This window comes from Squalius cephalus (genome assembly GCF_949319135.1).
Source record: "Squalius cephalus genome assembly, chromosome: 8".
Lineage (NCBI taxonomy): Eukaryota > Metazoa > Chordata > Actinopteri > Cypriniformes > Leuciscidae > Squalius > Squalius cephalus.
Genome location: NC_137129.1, coordinates 27,026,981 through 27,044,966, shown reverse-complemented (window position 1 = coordinate 27,044,966; position 17,986 = coordinate 27,026,981). Strand labels below are relative to the sequence as shown.

Here is a 17,986-nt window from a genome sequence, read left to right as displayed (position 1 = left end):
TTTGTTCAAAGGACTAAACGTTTAGTCTTAAAAAAAAATCTTAAGTTTGTATTTTTATACATTTTATTTATCAGAACTTTAATATATTTTGATGTTCCTCTGTTCTGTTGTGACAATAAAAGAAACAAGTTTCTTTTTAAAATGCATTATCATATTATTTTAGTTAAAACTCATAAATAACTACAAATAACTAATGTTAGGGAAATGTGTTAATGTTTTGTTGCGCGTTTCTGAAAAAAAAATAAAAAATATCGTCCGATATATCGGAATATCGGATTTTAAAACCAACAAATATTTGTACCGGTATCGGCCTTCAAAATCCTTTATCGGTCGGGGTCTAGTACCCATCAAAAGTTTGTACACACCAATTGTAAAGTGTGTCCAAACTTACTGTACTATAATACACATAAATAATATTGCTACTGTATTATAATATACACATAAATAATATCGGCCGATATATCGGTATCTGGCTTTTTTTTATCGGTATCGGCATCGGTGCCCAAAAATCCATATCGGTCGGGCTCTACAATACATAATTAAAATGTAAGTGCTCTGAAAAAGAGAGTATAAAAATCGAGTGACTGTAGACCTTTTAATCTGCAATAAACACAGCTCATTATTTCCATTCGGGACGAAACAATTGATTGGTTTGGGCGACTGTCACTCACTCTCGCAACCATGGATACCACCCCTGTTGCTAGATCTGCCCATATGCGCGCACACCCGTTTGATTTGAGGAGTGCAAGAGAGGCGCGGAACCTACGAAGAGTAAAATTATGGCAGAGAAAGAGCATTCAAAATTCAAAGCACCTGCATATTCAGTCAGCGAAGGCAAACAAGGCAAAAACTACTTCCTCGGACCCTGGTTGCCCGCACTCTTGAACGACCTCCTCTGCTTCGCCCTCGACCCCGGACCTGTCCTCGAATAGGGGTGGTTAATCTGTCTGATTTCCCGATTCGATTCGATTACGATTATTGAAGTCCCGATTCGATTACAGTCAATTTTCGATTCTTAACGATTCTCGATTAGCGATTATTGATTTTCCATTTCACAACAGTAAACGAAAATACACTACAAAGTGATTGCAGTATTAAAAAAAGTCAGCTGCTGAATTACTTAACTCTTTTATTGAGTAACAACAACTCAAAGCACTTTCTGTGTCGTGTAGTTATAACTTCAGAATTATTTGTATGTAGCTTATGTTCTGTAGAACACAGAAATGAATACATCACATTGTGTTGTGACTCATCAAGTTGAACTAAACAATAACAAATAAATGAAAGGCTTATTTCCTTTAGGAAGTAGATCAGAACCAACATACTGTAGAAATTGGACAATTTTCTTCTAGAAAGACAAGGTGTTCAGGTGGAGGAAGACTGCAGGTTGCAGTCGAAACATGTCAAGGTAAAGAAAAAGTTTTTTCTCCACCTGAACGCCTTGTCTTTCTAGAAGAGAATTGTCCAATTTAATCATTAAGAAGACAAAATGAACATTTTTGAACAACTTACTGTAGCTTCAATTAGTAACATACAAAGCCACTCTTATACACAACTAAATAATAAAGAGTTATGACTTGAAATGTTTGCTGTATACTACAATCAAAAACAGCTTATACAAAAAAAGTGAATGAACATCTGCGGAGAGCACAGTCAAAATGTAACTTTTTGTGACTGAAATTGCACATATTGCAGTATAACGTACGTATAACAGATCGGTTTACACAGTGTACTGATGTGAAAACTAAATACAGAAAGCAGCTCTCATACAAAAATACTAAATAGGTAACAATGAAATTGCCAATTTTACATACGTTAGCTTTTAACGAAGAAGGTGCCGTTCGAATTTGGCGCTCAGCCATCATGAGTCTGTTATGTATGTGCGCGTCTCTGTTATGTGCACGCCACAGACTGTCCGCGCACTGCACGGCCGCTTATAGTTCCGCCTTTTGCGTTCCGTCAATATTACGTTTTTAGAAAAAATATATATATATTTTTTTTTTTAGAAAATCGATTTTTGACATTTGTGAATCGATTCAGAATCGTCCGCATCGCGATGCATCGAAGAATCGATTTTTTCCCCCACCCCTATCCTCGAACCAACGAAGCGGTAGGCTACTTGTCTCCGGAGTGTAGTCCTCATTAGAGTCAACAATGTTTTCATCATGGAAACTCACAAAACACCGTATATTAGGGTTGTGCCGATATACGATACTATCGTCTATCGACGATAGTCAGCCATATGGACGATAGCTAATAAAAATGACGATAATACGGCTTAATACGGTTGTTGTTTTTTAAAAATTATTTTTAGGCAATTATTATCAAAGTACAATTCAGTTTAATTTAGTTTTAAAGTCGCTTGTAATACGTTTTCAAAGAGGAGTGATTCTCTTTTAAAAATCGTTATATTCCTTGCAAGCCGCAAATGTATGATGCGTATTCAGAATAAAATGCACAATAATCAGTCGGCTATGAAAATGAAAAGCAGGTTTATTTCAAAGCAAACTCCAACTTGTTTAACATATTTAACATAAAAGAGTGTTTATCTTGTCGCGAATAGCCAAACACGTTTCAATAAACAAAAAGCAAAAAAAAAAAAATAATGAAAAAAAGCCGCAAATGTATGATGCGTATTCAGAATAAAATGCACAATAATAGGTCGGCCATGAAAAATTAAAAGAAGGTTTATTTCAAACTCCAACTTGTTTAACATATTTAACATAAAATATTGTTTATCTTGTCGCGAATAGCCAAACACGTTTCAATAAACAAAAAGCAAAAAAAAAAAAATAATGAAAAAAAGCCGCAAATGTATGATGCGTATTCAGAATAAAATGCACAATAATAGGTCGGCCATGAAAAATTAAAAGAAGGTTTATTTCAAACTCCAACTTGTTTAACATATTTAACATAAAAGATTGTTTATCTTGTCGCGAATAGCCAAACACGTTTCAATAAACAAAAAGCAAAAAAAAAAAAAAAAAAAAAAGCCGCAAATGTATGATGCGTATTCAGAATAAAATGCACAATAATCAGTCGGCTATGAAAATGAAAAGCAGGTTTATTTCAAACTCCAACTTGTTTAACATATTTAACATAAAAGAGTGTTTATCTTGTCGCTAATAGCCAAACACGTTTCAATAAACAAAAAAAAAAACACAAAAAAAAACTTAAATAACCAAGAACTAAAATAATGCAGTCTTAGTTACTTACATTGCTTACAGATTTAAAACAATATGACTGTTTACGATGCAAGAGTAATGCTTCCGTCTACAGATTTTTTGCCAAAAAAACAAGCTGGCTAACCTTTTCTGGTTTGAGTAGGCTGCGAAGGGGAGTAATTATGTTGCCGGCTGCGCTAAACACACGCTCTGAAGGGGTGCTAGTTGCGGTAACACACAGGTATTTTTTTGCCAGGTTTGCCATTAAAGGAAAACGGCATCTATTTTCTTTCCACCAGTCCAGTGGCTTGTCATCACCATCAATTACTTCCTCTTGTAAGTAAGACGTGATTTCAGATTTTGCTCGCTGGTCTACAGGTGTGGATGTGGACATAGACGGTTTTGCTCTGCCAAGAAGACGACCCAGTGTTTTGATCCTCTTAGCCGGCTGTTTCTCACCTGATGACGTACCTGCCGCATCTTTTTCTTCTTCCTCCTCCACTCTTATGGGTACAGGTGGCATATTTTTTTCATTCCAGTATGCCACCATCTCAACCTCAAGCTGTGATTTGATCACATCAAGTTGTGCGGCATTGATGTGTTCGCCCTTATAGCGTGGGTCAAGGAGGGTAGCTTTGCGCATTAGTTGGAGGGTACTGTCGTCATATTTCGAGTCGAGTTTCTCCAAAATCCTCCGTTTAATTCCTGCTGTCATCTCCACATCAGTCTCCTCCTCCTTCAGGATATCCTTTGTTAGCTGCAGCACGGGCAGCAGAGATGAGACTGTCACGTAATTTTCAGCTGATAATATATCAGTAAATTCTGCGACAGGCTTCAACCCATCCCTGACAGCCTCTAGTACAGCAATGTCCTGCCAGGTCACGTTTGGGAGTGTTCGACGGCTCTTGTCATCAGCAAAAACCCTTTTGATGGCAGGAAGCTGTTCCAGAATTCTTACTACCATGGCATATGTTGATCCCCAACGAGTTGTACAATCCTACAATAACAACATATTAAATGACAATTATGTGTCGATCGTTAATGTTGTGATCATTTATTATAATTAAATAATATTATATTTGATTTACAAGTATTATTTCTAGTCTGACAAAAATGTCATTTTTCTTATTTTTCACTAAGATGGTTGTGCCACAAGATAAATATTAAGCAAATAAAATATAATAATTTATGTACCGTTATCAGCATATGTTGAGGTAAATTTAGCTGTTCCTGCGCCTTGCGGAGCTCTCGTCGCCTGTTCCAGCTGTGAGAAAATGCCGCGTTAATTTTGCGACAGATTCCAAGAGCTCGATCAGTTTTTGTTTTCTCCTTTTGTAGTGAATAATTCACTGCCACATTCAAGTTATGGCCAAAACAGTTCAGCCATGGCCATCCGAGCCCTCGTATGGCCGCAACAATATTGGCCCCGTTGTCAGTTGTAATGCATGAAATTGTACTCTGTTCTATGTCCCAGTCTTGCATGGCATCTGACAGCGCCTCTGCCAGTACCTCTGCAGTGTGATTCTCCGGAATAAATGTTGTTTCCAGGCATTTTGCTTCTAGCTTCCAATCCTCCGAAATGTAATGGACTGTCACAGACATATAGGGGGTCATGTTTATGCTTGACCACATGTCTGTGGTCAAAGCAACGAAGTTAACAGCTTTCAGATCTTTAGCAATGATGTCCCTAGTTTCATTGTACAAGTTTGGGATAGCTGTTTCGGTGAAGTACTTGCGCCCTGGCAGCTCGTACTGTTTATCAAAGGTTTGGAGCAGGTCTTTAAAGCTTGCTTTCTCGACTGTATGATAGGAGACCATTTCCTTCGCAATGTACTTCGATACAGCTGCAGTGCACTGAGCCCACCTTTCACTGTTTCTTTTATACTTTGTGCTTTTTGCAAAAGCTCCGATGATTGATGGCTGACTTCGATCTTTGCTAATCGCGCCTTCTCTTGGCGCTAGTTTAGCTGCCTCAGCAGGGTGGTGGCCACGCAAATGTACATACATGTTTGTGGTTTGTGATTCTTTTACCGGCACAACCTTCGAGCAAAGATTGCAAACTGCCTGTGTGACATCAGCGGGCTCACCTTTTTCATCTGGCGTAAACCCGAAATATTGCCAAATAGGCGTTGTCGCATTTTTCTTTCCCACCAACTCCATCCTCCTTGTCAGAATGATAGACGGTCCTCATTTCCCATGTGTCATTCCGCGTGACGCGTGATAATGAATAATAACGTTAATTTTTAAATAAAAGTGTAAATTAAAAAAGTAGACTAATAAGTAAATAAATGATCTTATAAATAAGCAAACAAATACATAAATAAAAAAATTGCCCCTCCCCCCGATACTATCGTGTATCGTCGATCTTACAGGCTGACGATAGGACGATATGACAATGGGCATTATCGCGCAACCCGTTATGAATCTTACACGAAATTCACCTTCATCACAGTGTAACTGATGGTAATGGAAAAACGTGTATCAATGCAACCTGTTTTTAGCTTTGCCTTATAAATATAGCTCGTTACCTATAAATATAGCTTGTTACCGAATCAAACAAAGTATATTTTAAACTTTACCAGTATCGATATGCTAGCTTGATAGTGAGTACTAAAAGAAATCTTATTTGTTTATATTTATAGTGATAAAGTTAGGTATTTTATTACATGCGATTCTGACATGATGTCACTGCATGCACTGCGCTCCTTCCTCTCCACTCGTCTCAGGTAAATAAATGTGTCTTCCAGCTGAGCCTGAGCGTTTGGCTTCGCGCGTTCATGTCTTTTGGGGGCGTGGCTTTGGAAGGAGCTCAGAAGGGAGGGGGTGGAATGAATGGAAATAATTAGCTGTGTTTACAACAGTCGTGAGAGGTCTACAGACACTCGATTTTTATACTCTCTTTTTCAGAGTACTTACATTTTAATTATGTATTGGTATATAAAGACAGTTTAACCCCCTGAGGTCGGCGGTATCGCCGGCGATACCAGGTCGCTTTTTTTTTTATCAGTGTAAAAGAAACTCATAAATACTCTGTTGACTTTGATTTTCCATAGGAGTTTCATACATCAATCGATTCTGTTAAATGTGTATTATTTGTGTGTATACTCACAATAAAAACAAAGTGTTGTGCTTTTTGCCAAATAAAGAAAAATAAACACGAAGCGAGTTCTGCCTTCTCTCTGTCAGTGTAGTCCATTCTGAAACGCGTCCGAAAATGAACTGTAACTCAGCGAATACTCAGTCAAACAGACATACAGACACACAGGCATGAAGCTTGAATTCTCTTCTTTTAAATGAAGTAATTTATATAAAAAACAAATATTCTCAGTTCATGTAATCTGTAAGAAAAGAGCGAGATGTCAGTCGTTCTCATCTCATCTAATTACTTGTAATGTGACTAGGTTTTGACATAAATGCAAATATAAATGTAATTTTACAAAATATTATCGATTTTCAAATACTGCTGTATTGAATGAACAGCTTTTAGCAAACTCTATTGCTATACTGAGATGAGGAAAAATATCAAAAATTATCAAAAATAAAGTCATCAAATAATACGTTTTGTATACTTTAGTTTTTAAAAAGAAAGATTACACTTGAATTGTTGTTGTAATTGTAACCTTTTTAATAAAAAATATATATTTATAAGGTAGATGTAAACAAGTAAATATAATTTTTTTCTTTAAATAATTTGTATTGTGTTTTATTAGTGACAAATTTGGGGAGAGGATAAATATTCCAAAACTGAAAATACAGTATGAGAATTAACTGCACAATTACTAGACATTTTTACCTTGGATATTATACAATTTGTAAGCACAATTTGTGAAAAAAAAATAAAAAAAATTGCGATGCCTCCAACTGTGAACCAATTTGGTAGTGTATATATATATATATATATATATATATATATATATATATATATATATATATGTGTGTGTGTGTGTGTGTGTGTGTGTGTGTGTGTGTGTGTGTGTGTGTATATCAGTGTTAATTTCGTTGACGAAGACTATGACGAAAAATATTCGTCAACTAACCTTTTTCAAGGACGAAAACTAAATAAAAACTAAATAAAAAGTCAGATATGATGACGAAGAACGTGACGAAATATAACTGACACTTTAGTCAACGAATAAAAATGAGACGAAAATATATGGGAGGGACGAATGGAGAAGAGATCCAATCATAACTACTCTTTTTGTGGGACCAGTTGGGAAGAAATCCAATCAGAGCGAATCTTTGAGGGTAGGTTGATCTATGCAGAAGCAGCAGAGCCATTTTAAAAAGCCGCGGCAAATGCAAGCGCAACAGCTAAACAAACGCAGCAGCAGTTACACAGAAAAGAGAACAAAGATGAGTTTGCAGAAATTCGCACAGTTTTGAGGACGTTTTCACAACAGTTAAGTTGTTTACATTATATTTAGTTGTGGTTGCACAGTCTTAGTTACACAGCTTTGAGTGATTTCAGTTGACTTTGTTCGTTAGCAACACGCTAACGTTTTGCCGTGCACCTGGTCCGAGGGCAATGACAGAACAGAAATGTCAGAGCTAACGTTAGGTCTAGGACGAAAACGAAGAATTGACATCTGGTCACATTTCACATATGACAACAAAGACAACAAGACCGCCTGTAAACCGTGTGGAGCAAAAATCGCTGGGAAAAACACCACCAACTTGAAGCGACATTTACAGACGACTCATCCAGAAATACATGCCAAGGTAAGCATACACGCTAAGGTTATTTTATCAGATAAACCACCGTGTTTCCGCTAAACTTGGAATAAAATAGAAGCTAAAGAAAACCACTTCTGAACTGTAATGATTAGACAATTGTCTCACTGAATTAATATGAGTATAATATTCAATGTCCTCAAATTGAATCAAATGTGTACTAGTATAACGTTAGTAGATGTTGAGGTGTTGTATATGACTGGACTGTGTGTGTGTGCGTGTGTGTGTGCGTGCGAGAAAGACAGAGAGAGAGATCTGATGAAATTGGGGCAAGAAAGAAAATAAATCACAACTTGATTCCCCCTTTATTCACCCTCACAGATACAGAAGACGTATGATCACAAAGATGACCATGGGCCAAGTGGAAATAAAGCTAGTGCTGCTAGTGCAATCCAGCAGCAGGCCATCTCTACAGCTTTCCTATGTTCTTCAAAGTATAAAACTGAATCGAAGGAACAACAGGCCAAGGAGCAGGCCATATAGCTAGATGGATTGGTTTACCACTCACAACAATTGAAGATGAGGACTTTGTGCTAATGATGGAGATAGTGGATAGGAGACTAACAGTTCCAAAGAAAACTAAAATGAGCAATTTGATTGAAACACAGTATGAACATGAAAGACAAAAATTCAAAGAGAGACTGGCTGCTGCCCGGAGAGTATCCATTGGCCTTGACTTGTGGACAAAAAAAGGACTGACAGCCTCATTCCTCGCTATAAGTGCATGCTACTTTTGTGTTGAACTGAGTAAACCTGTACATATATTGTTGGCCCTTGAACAAGTAGCTCACCCACACACTGCACAGTCTATTAAGGCATGTGTGGACAAATGTATCCAAGAGTGGGCCATACCAAAGCAGAAGATCCTGACGGTAATAACGGACAATGGGAGTAACATGGTGGCAGCCTTTAAAAACACCACAGCAGAAGCAACCAGCTCTGAGGACGACTCCCCTGGGTCCACGATGGAAAGTGACTCTGAAATTGATGACCAGCGGTGAGCCATGTTTAATTTATTCTTTTACATGACAGTCAATTATCACATGAATGATTTTCCCCCTGCCACACACTACATATATACATATACAGTATATATACAGACACATACCAGCCACTTTATTAGGTTTAGACTTATTTGGTTGTCTTTTCTTCTTGTTATTAGGTACCATCATGTGGACATGGAAATGGACCGGACACCGTGCGTGGTGCATACCATACAACTTGTGGTCCACATGTTGCAGAAAGAGACAACTGTCAAAAGAGTCCTCGATAAAGCAAGGTCTGTGGTGAAGCTCTTTCGCAAGTCCTCAGTTGCAACACAGAGGTTATTGGACCAGTGTGGTGTTATTGTTGTAAATGACTGCCCCACACGCTGGTCAAGCACATTCAACATGGTCACACGACTCCTCACAGTCAAAGATGCAGTCTGTCAAATCTCAAATGACATGGGATGGGACAATTTGCTTACTAGTGAGTGGCAAAAGCTTTCATCATTGCATGACTTACTGCTGCCTTTTGCGGAACACACTAAAACCCTCCAGAGTGACACCACATCAATGTCCCTAGTGGTTCCTGCCCTCTTTGATCTGCTGAGCCACCTAACTGGCTTTGCAAAGAACACTCGGTACAGAGACCTCGTCACTCTTGCAGAGAAAATGAGATCAAATCTGAACCAGCGTTTTGCTTGCCTCTTAGATTCAACCGATGAAAAGTTCTCAGCACTTGCAGCAGCTGCCTGCTTTGTTAACCCAACTGTCTGTGAAATCCTTGTTAATGTTGATGTGGCTGATGGAAATATCCAGGAACTGCTGAAACAGGCAGAAGACTATGTGGTCAAATGCACTTTCCCACACACAAGACAGGAGGACCAGTCTGAAGATGATGCCGAAGAAGAGGTTATTGAGGAACCAGAAGCAGCGCCATCCTCAAAGCAGCCGGTGTTTAGGTTCCTCTCAAAATGCCGCACCACAAGGCCTAAACAGAAAACCTCCACAACCAGCATCAGGCAGCAGATCATCAAGTACAAGGAAGAACTTTCACATCCCATCACTGAGGACACAGGGACAGACTTCTGGCTGGCAAAGAGTGACAGTTTTTATCACAGTTTAAAACCTTTTGCGTTAGACTTGTTGGCTATGCCTGCTTCTCAAGCTTTTGCAGAGAGGGTATTCAGCATCACAGGTGACCTCACAAGAGGACGGCGCAACAGGGGAAGGGTCACACTGGAGCGAAGTGCTTTCCTTAAAATGAACAGAGACAAATAGAACTGTTGTATTTACTGCTATTTACAGCATTTCCTGTAGTAGTATGCACAACTTGAAAGTTACTGATCTTGTATTTTTGTTTTTTGTTTATGAGAGCAGAGGGGTTTTTTTTGTTCCATGCAATAATGGCATTACAGCTTAGCATGTAATTCACTTGTCTTGAGGTGAGCTCATTAATATTAGCTCATTGATACTTCTTTTAATTATTAACAGAAGAATTAACAGAAGAATATTTTGTGTGCAATGACATTACAACCAATGCATATTTTCTTTCACATATGTTTTGTTTTTCTTTGTGAACAGTGACAGTAGTGCATTTTCTGTATTTAGATACCTTGTGCAATGGCATTACTTTTTATTATTTTTGAGAATTACACTTTATTTTTCTTAATGTTTTTGATTTTGCACAGACAGTAGAAGACAGTAAGTTCAGAGTTAGGTGGTTGTCTATTTCAATAATATTAATTGCACTTCATCTTGAAAGAATGTCATATGCATTGCATATCATTCAGGGAGAATGCATATCTTTTTCAGGGAGCATGTATATTTTTCATGGAGAGCAGGCCTTATGTTTATTTTATGTGAGATTGTCTTTTGTGAAAAAGTTACGGTCAGTGTTTTTGACATTAAGAATAAAATAAAATACATGTTTCGTATTACAGCCGTTAAATCTGTGTATGTATTGCATATTCAAACCTTAATACCATTCCATAACAGACTGATGGACACATTTAGTCAAGTCAACTAAGTCGACTGTAGATTTAGTCGACTAAAATCTGCTAATATTTGTTCTACTAAAAAAAAACTAGACTAAGACTAAAAGACTTAAGACTAGACTAAGACTAAAACTCTTATGATATTTAGTCGACTAAAACTAGACTAAGACTAAAAGATTTCAGATGACTAAAATGTGACTAAAACTAAATGGTGTGTTATTCAAAAGACTAAGACTAAGACTAAATCAGAATTTGCTGTCAAAATTAACACTGGTGTATATATATGAAGAGTTCAGATGCAAAAGCCTCTAAATGCCAGCTGAAATTTTCTTCTAGAATGATCATTTTTATGAAGCTTGTATATTTAAGTTAGCTATAGGTGACACACCTGAATGAATGGCTCATTAAGTATGCAGGGACATTGTCTCATCAGGTGTGAACTACTAAATATGCATGATCGTTTACGCCCCATCCGCATATTGGCTTTCCAAACTAAAAGTGTTTCGCAAAACTTAAATCAATGTATCGTTTTATGTGAATGATTAGGCAGGATGATTTTCACATCATTTTGAAGAAAAAACCCTAGGCGACGACATCCATTAGTCAAAAGTCTTATTGGCACATATTTACTATGTGTTTTGTGGCCTTATTTCAGAAACTTTAGTTTTTAGTTTTTTCAATAACCATGCATAAACATTATTCTCTCAAAAATGAAAACATGTACATACATGTGGCTCAAATATTATGGTAGTCCTGTTTGTGCTAAATAGAGTGTAATTTTTTTTTGCCATTGATATGTTTATAAGCAACTGAAAAAAGCACAAATGTCAGGGCATGTCAGAACATCTCAAGGACCCCAAAAACACCCCAGACCCCAGAGGGTTAAACAAATTTGGAATGTTTTTTTTTTTTAGAAAAATCCTACCTACCCTGCCTTTAATAGAAATGTTGCTCTAAACAAATCTAGTAAAATGGCATGACAACGGCTGATGATAGACAGGGCAAATTCATTCCCACTGAACACGATGCCCACCACATGACATGTGAGCTCCACAAAAGAGCTGACATTATGCAACCACAAACAAACTAAAATAGAAGACGATCACCTTACATCCTGCCTTACATCCCCTAAATCTTGTCATGAGAGCTTCCTCGCTTGCTTTGCCCTAAGGAGAAAACAAGAAACAAACATAAACATACAAAATCACACAACAACTCTTTTGAGTTTCCACCTTAATTTTAGCCCAAAGGAAAGTAGACAACTCCGAATTATATATTTATATATATATATTATATTATATTATATTATTACAAAACAATGCGAATAATGTGGTGATTTAATGCACTTTTTTTTATTTGGCCCATAAGCCATTAGACATGGGCAAACTGCAGCCAGCTGGATGGATTCGGCCGTTCATGTGGTTTAATCCAGCCCATAGATCCTTTATCCTGAAAATGGTTTTTCACCCTCTTTTCAATAGCTCTATTATATTGCAATAGGACCTAATGAGCCTCCACAAGTGTTGCCAGATTACACAAGATCCAAACCACCCAATCAGAGCATTGAACTTGTACAATTCTGAAATATTCCACTCAATGTTATAATCAATTTGAACAATCTAGCAACAATAATCATGAGCTTTCTTTCAAATGCCAAATAAGTATGAAGGAACTTATCGATTTCTAGAATACTCTGCTCAACGAAATGTTAGTACAACCACTACGTGTTCACACACAAAGCTTATGCTGTCTGGGGCTACTAACAACTGCCAGCCAACCATCAATGATGAAGTAATAAATCCAAACACAAATATCCACTACTGGCTCTACTTTAAATGACCACCTTAAACTCTGCCGTTCATTGTCCTTCTTGTTTTTTGTCAGCTATGTGTGAGAATCAAAATCAATCAGTTTTTGATTGTGCGATCTATTTGCAGCATTAAACATCTGTTTTCAGTCTGTGTTAATATATGTATAAACTTTTAAAAGAAAAAGCTATGATAATCATACATGTTACTATTACTATGAAAACAAAGAAGAGAAGTTAAAAAAGAAGACATGTATAATCCCAGGGCTCCAGACTAACTTTTTTTATTAGGAGCGCTGTAGCCCCTGACTTAAAATTTTAGGAGCGCAAGCAGAAAATTTAGGGGCACACCTTAAATCACCTTACAATGCAATTATTCACATTTTCCCCCAAAATAACTGTATTACTGACAAATGCTTTGATAATAAATAGACTTAACGTACAGAAATTACAATGTGCAGTTTTATTTTAAGTTCACAGGGCTCCAGACTAACATTTGAAGGCAGCAGCACTACTAAGTTCTACAGAAAGTATTTGGTAGCACTGTGGGATGACAAAGCACTGAGCTTAATTTGAGGTGTATAGATAAGGTTAACTTTAATTATTATCATTCATAATGTCTTAATATTAATTCAAAAGCAAAATGAGTGACAAAATACATAATAGGGAGTGAAAATAGCCAATAAGCGTCCTCTGCAGCTATGTTTACAATGGTAATTTAATCTTTTTTTTTTATTTTTTATAAGTGTGAGTTTTCCTACTTCTTGAAACTTTTAGTTTTATAAATAGGGACAATCTTTAAAGGATAAACAAAAAATGTTTTGGTCAACACATTAAAAATAACATTTAAATATGATATTATAGCTTTGAAGTGCTGGAAAAAGATGTGTAGGCTACTGTTATAACCACAGTATACCATAGTTACAGTGAGTGTTACTACAGTAAATCCAAGGTGAATGTTGCTGATCTGTGGACCTAAAGCATTTTATAACTTGTTCGTTCATGGCACGATGTTTCTCCTGGTTTCCACGTCAGCGCTGTTTGATCTGATATGGTTTATAACAGAGAATTGCGTCAAATCTGAATATTTCTCACTGGATCTCGCAGCAATGTTATTGATTCAGTCGCGAACGCAATGGATTTCTTCACTGGATCTCCACGATGTAACTGTTTCGCGTAATCGAGATCGGCCCGCGACTGGCGAGAGGAGCTCTGCGCTGTCTATTATTGGTTCGAACTATTAAACGGTCTGTGAAGCACTTTTTTCCCACTTTCATTGTGTTTTGATTTATTAACATGTCACGGCATACTCTATACTTGAGGCTGAGATGTGTCTAACTAGCGTATTGTGTTTAAACTGCGAAGTGCCTGCACTGTCTGCAAACTTCGTTTTCCCCGCAGTTCTGGGGTAGCGACTGCAACATTCGCAGCTCATGGAGTTCGTCACTTTACAGTACCTCAACCAGCTGAATTCTCGAAGCCAGTCTTCCCGAAAATGGTGGGTTCAGGCCTTTATCCCCTAATAAAACCTCTGACTCTGAATCATCATCCGACTGTGTCTGTCTGTGACATTGATATTTGTCTCCGTCTCCTTCCCACGGACGTTTACGCGCGCTCGATTATATCTAGGACCCTCCCCTTCCACACATTAGCCAGTCACAGTGGCCATTCCCTATTCTTCTCACACTCATTGGCCTGCCACACATTCCGGATTCATTGACGCGCCCCTTCCACGTTTAACGTGAAAAAAAAAAAAAAAAAAAAACACTGGTCGCACATGTGGACTGGATGTAAAATTCTGGATTTGGCTGGATGGCACAGACACACTTCAGAAAATTGTGCATCATGTATTAGAATGGGTATACAACTATTTCTGGGCTTAAAGGATACAAGAACCAATCGAGTGCCAAAAACTTGCCCGCCCCAGGCTAGTTTCATGCTCCCTCCTTGTCTCGTGACTCATGAGAATGAGTGTTTTAAACACAGAGATGTTTTAATAGCATCTCTTATTTATGTAGCTAAACTTAATTTTTTTAATATATTTAAACTTTTAAATTCATATATATATATATATACGGAAGAGGATTAGGGCCAGGCAATAATAAAAAAATAAAACCATCTCGAGATTAAAGTCATTATAATGCGAGATTAAACTCGTTAAATTTCGAGAAAAAAAGTCGAAATACAATCTTGAGAATAAACTCATTAAATATTGAGAATAAAGTCGTTGTGTTTCGAGAAAAAACTCGTTAAATTTCGAGAAAAAAGTCGAAATACAATCTCGAGAATAAACTCATTAAATATCGAGAATAAAGTCGTTGTGTTTCGAGAAAAAACTCGTTAAATTTCGAGAAAAAAGTCGAAGTAATTGTGAGAATAAACTCGTTAAATGTCGAGAATAAAGTCGTTGTGTTTCGAGAAAAAAAGTCGAAATGAAATGTAACGTTAGAGAATAACGCATTTGATCAGTGTTCATTGCATAACCTGATAGAGGACATGGCAGAGTTAGATCACTTAGACAATCTATATTTTTGACTTTCTTTCAGTAACAAAGAATAGAACATTAGGTCTAGGTCGGCTAGGTGTTTTTAGAAGAAAAAATCAGTCCAATTGGCGCGATGTACTTGCTTTTGTCCAACATGAAATTCATGGAGGTTTCGTGGTTTCCCAGGATACCATAAGACGCATTATTAAACTTGTTGATCCTCAAGGTGTGGAATTTCGACGGAGACGCTTGAGAAGACGCCACTTGCGCTGGCCCAAATACACTCTGGCATATGGACAGCTATGATAAACTAAAACCGTACAGCATTGCCATTAATCGCTGTATAGATGGTTACAGTCGTTACATTCTGTGGATGGAGGCGTACACAACCAACAACGATTAATAATGTGTCTTATGGTATCCTGGGAAACCACGAAACCTCGATGAGGTTGATATCAGTAGGCTATGCAATGAACACTGATCGAATGCGTTATTCTCTACATTTCATTTCGACTTTTTTTCTCGAAACACAACGACTTTATTCTCGAAATTTAATGAGTTTATTCTCAAGATTGTATTTCGACTTTTTTTCTCGAAATTTAACGAGTTTTTTCTCGCAACACAACGACTTTATTCTCGATATTTAATGAGTTTATTCTCGAGATTGTATTTCGACTTTTTTTCTCGAAATTTAACGAGTTTTTTCTCGCAACACAACGACTTTATTCTCGATATTTAATGAGTTTATTCTCAAGATTGTATTTCGACTTTTTTTCTCGAAATGTAACGAGTTTAATCTCGCATTATAATGACTTTAATCTCGAGATGGTTTTATTTTTTTATTATTGCCTGGCCCTAATCCTCTTCCGTATATATATATATATATATATATATATATTTTTTTTTTTTACAATGTTTACTGTAGTTAACTAAAAAAACAAAAACAACATTATACATTGGTTAAAATGATCCTTGTTTGATTCCTCTGAAAGAACAGCTAACACTTACAGCTCTAATGTGTGTCTGTGTGATGCATTTTCTCAATGGCTTTTACAGTCATTTCTTTGACAACATGAGCAAAGTCGCTATGTTGCCGCTCTCCTTCCTCATTCATCCATCCTTTCTTTCTGCTCTTCTCTGTCCTCTGTCTTTCTCTGTCCTTCAGTGCTTGAAGGCCGTCCAGCACACTGGCACACATTTTTGGCTCAAGCAGCGTGTTTGCTTATGCTTTGTATCTACTTTGCCTCTCTCTACCCTCTCAGTCCTTGTTTTTCACACAACTTATTTAGATCAGCTTAGAAAAAGCTGAAATAAACACTCTTAGGAATAGTTCGCCCTGAAATGAACATTCTGTTAATTACTCACCCTAATGTTGTTCCAAACTGTTGTTCATGTTTAGGAGTTTGTGTGAGTTGTGCGTTATGCATTGCTACACTACTGACAATAGACATAGACCTTTTTGCCCGATGTGACCGCACCTTAAGATTGCACATTATAATGGAAATTATAAAATGCAATAAACTCGTCTGCGTTATGCCATGAAACAAGAACACAAGTCATATGGACTACTGTTATGATACTTTTATAAGTGGAACATTCATGACGTCCTTTTCCATACAATGAGAGTTAATAAACTGTCCAAAAAACAAAAACAAAAACAAAGGTAGCATTAATAAAGTTGTCCATATTCCTCCTGCACAATATTTAAAGTCTTCTGGAATAATTTGTGTCAGGAACAGACACATTTTTTTTTTCCTATTCTCTCAAATCTAATTTACATTTGCATTCTGATTTAAAATGACAGGTCTGACATCAATGAACCGCTTGAGTTGTAACCAATGAGTTTTGCCAAATTTGAATTTACTGCAGTTCAAAAGAGATTTGAGAATGACTGTGAAGGGGGAGATTATCAGTGAAGAACAACTATCAACAATAATTAAGTTCTCCTCATTTGTGTATGGTTTCAGAAGACTTGAATATGAATGTTCTGCCCTTCAGGCATTTAAGTTTAATTTTTATGCTTTTAATTTGGTATACTTTCAGTTTCATGCAGACTCTTATTTTGACGTTTGTTAACTTGTTGTGGACTTCACACAACACCTGCTAGAGACAACGGACACCCCGCAAAACCCAAGACAACACATCATTCTCACAAATCACCACTTAAAGCAACAGCGCCATCATATGTGCCTGTGTATGCACTATCCAACCCAAGCGTGACACCTGAAACAGAACACCTGGCACGATACCTGGCTCGTCGTGATTTAGTGAGTACAAGTCTCTACCGATTCGATGATAAACCTGAAAATTATTTAGCATGGCAGCCATCATTTAGCAATGCTACTACTGGCTTAGGACTCGGACCAGAGTCTGTGAAACACATCAAAATGATTCGCTCTGTGCATGTCGGGAACCCAGATGTAGCACTTAAAAAAGGCCTGGGATCGCCTCCAAGAGTGCTACGCTGCGCCTGAAGTAATGGAGAAGTCTCTTTTTAAGAGATTGGATGAATTCCCAAGAATATCAACCAAAGATTACGGGAAGCTGAGAGACTTAGGCGATCTTCTTATGGAAATCCAGGGTGCCAGAGACAGGGTTCGTACACTTTTTCCAAGGTCAAATTCAAGCACTTTCCAGGTCCATTTTAAAGCTTTTTCCAGCACCTTACACTACCGTAAATTACCAGCCTGGTCTCATTGTTAATACGTAATTTTCAAAGATAGAAAACGTACATTTTGTACGTTTGGATAGATGCTGAAACGTATGATATGGACGTATCTGCAACAATTAAACGTAACATTATTATGTTTTTACAGCTA

At 37.3% G+C, this 17,986-nt stretch overlaps 3 protein-coding genes across 12 annotated transcripts in view; 1 reads left to right on the top strand and 2 right to left on the bottom strand.

The window, feature by feature from the left end:
* Positions 1–17,986, bottom strand: part of thrb (thyroid hormone receptor beta) — a 498,010-nt gene that overhangs the window by 398,089 nt on the left and 81,935 nt on the right. For 5 of the 10 annotated variants that reach the window (XM_079878990.1, XM_079878987.1, XM_079878979.1 and 2 more), the window contains exon 2: positions 11,982–12,041. The exons of 4 other annotated variants lie outside the window; for them this stretch is intronic. The gene's annotated coding sequence lies outside the window, so the exon portion shown is untranslated. The remainder of the gene's footprint in view (positions 1–11,981; positions 12,042–17,986) is intronic. One more of the 10 variants, XM_079878988.1, reaches the window with a different exon arrangement.
* On the bottom strand, positions 1,765–6,196 carry LOC307163377 (E3 SUMO-protein ligase ZBED1). Its single transcript, XM_079879404.1, has 2 exons — positions 4,359–6,196; positions 1,765–4,161 (listed from the first exon to the last, which is right to left on the bottom strand). The coding sequence occupies exons 1-2, from the start codon at positions 5,322–5,324 to the stop codon at positions 3,274–3,276; spliced, it is 1,854 nt and encodes a 617-aa protein (XP_079735530.1). The 5' UTR covers positions 5,325–6,196; the 3' UTR covers positions 1,765–3,273.
* LOC307162927 (zinc finger BED domain-containing protein 4-like) lies at positions 8,792–10,159 on the top strand (the record flags this gene model as incomplete). The annotated part of the gene is made up of 2 exons (XM_079878681.1): positions 8,792–8,892; positions 9,058–10,159. The coding sequence occupies 2 exons, from the start codon at positions 8,792–8,794 to the stop codon at positions 10,157–10,159; spliced, it is 1,203 nt and encodes a 400-aa protein (XP_079734807.1).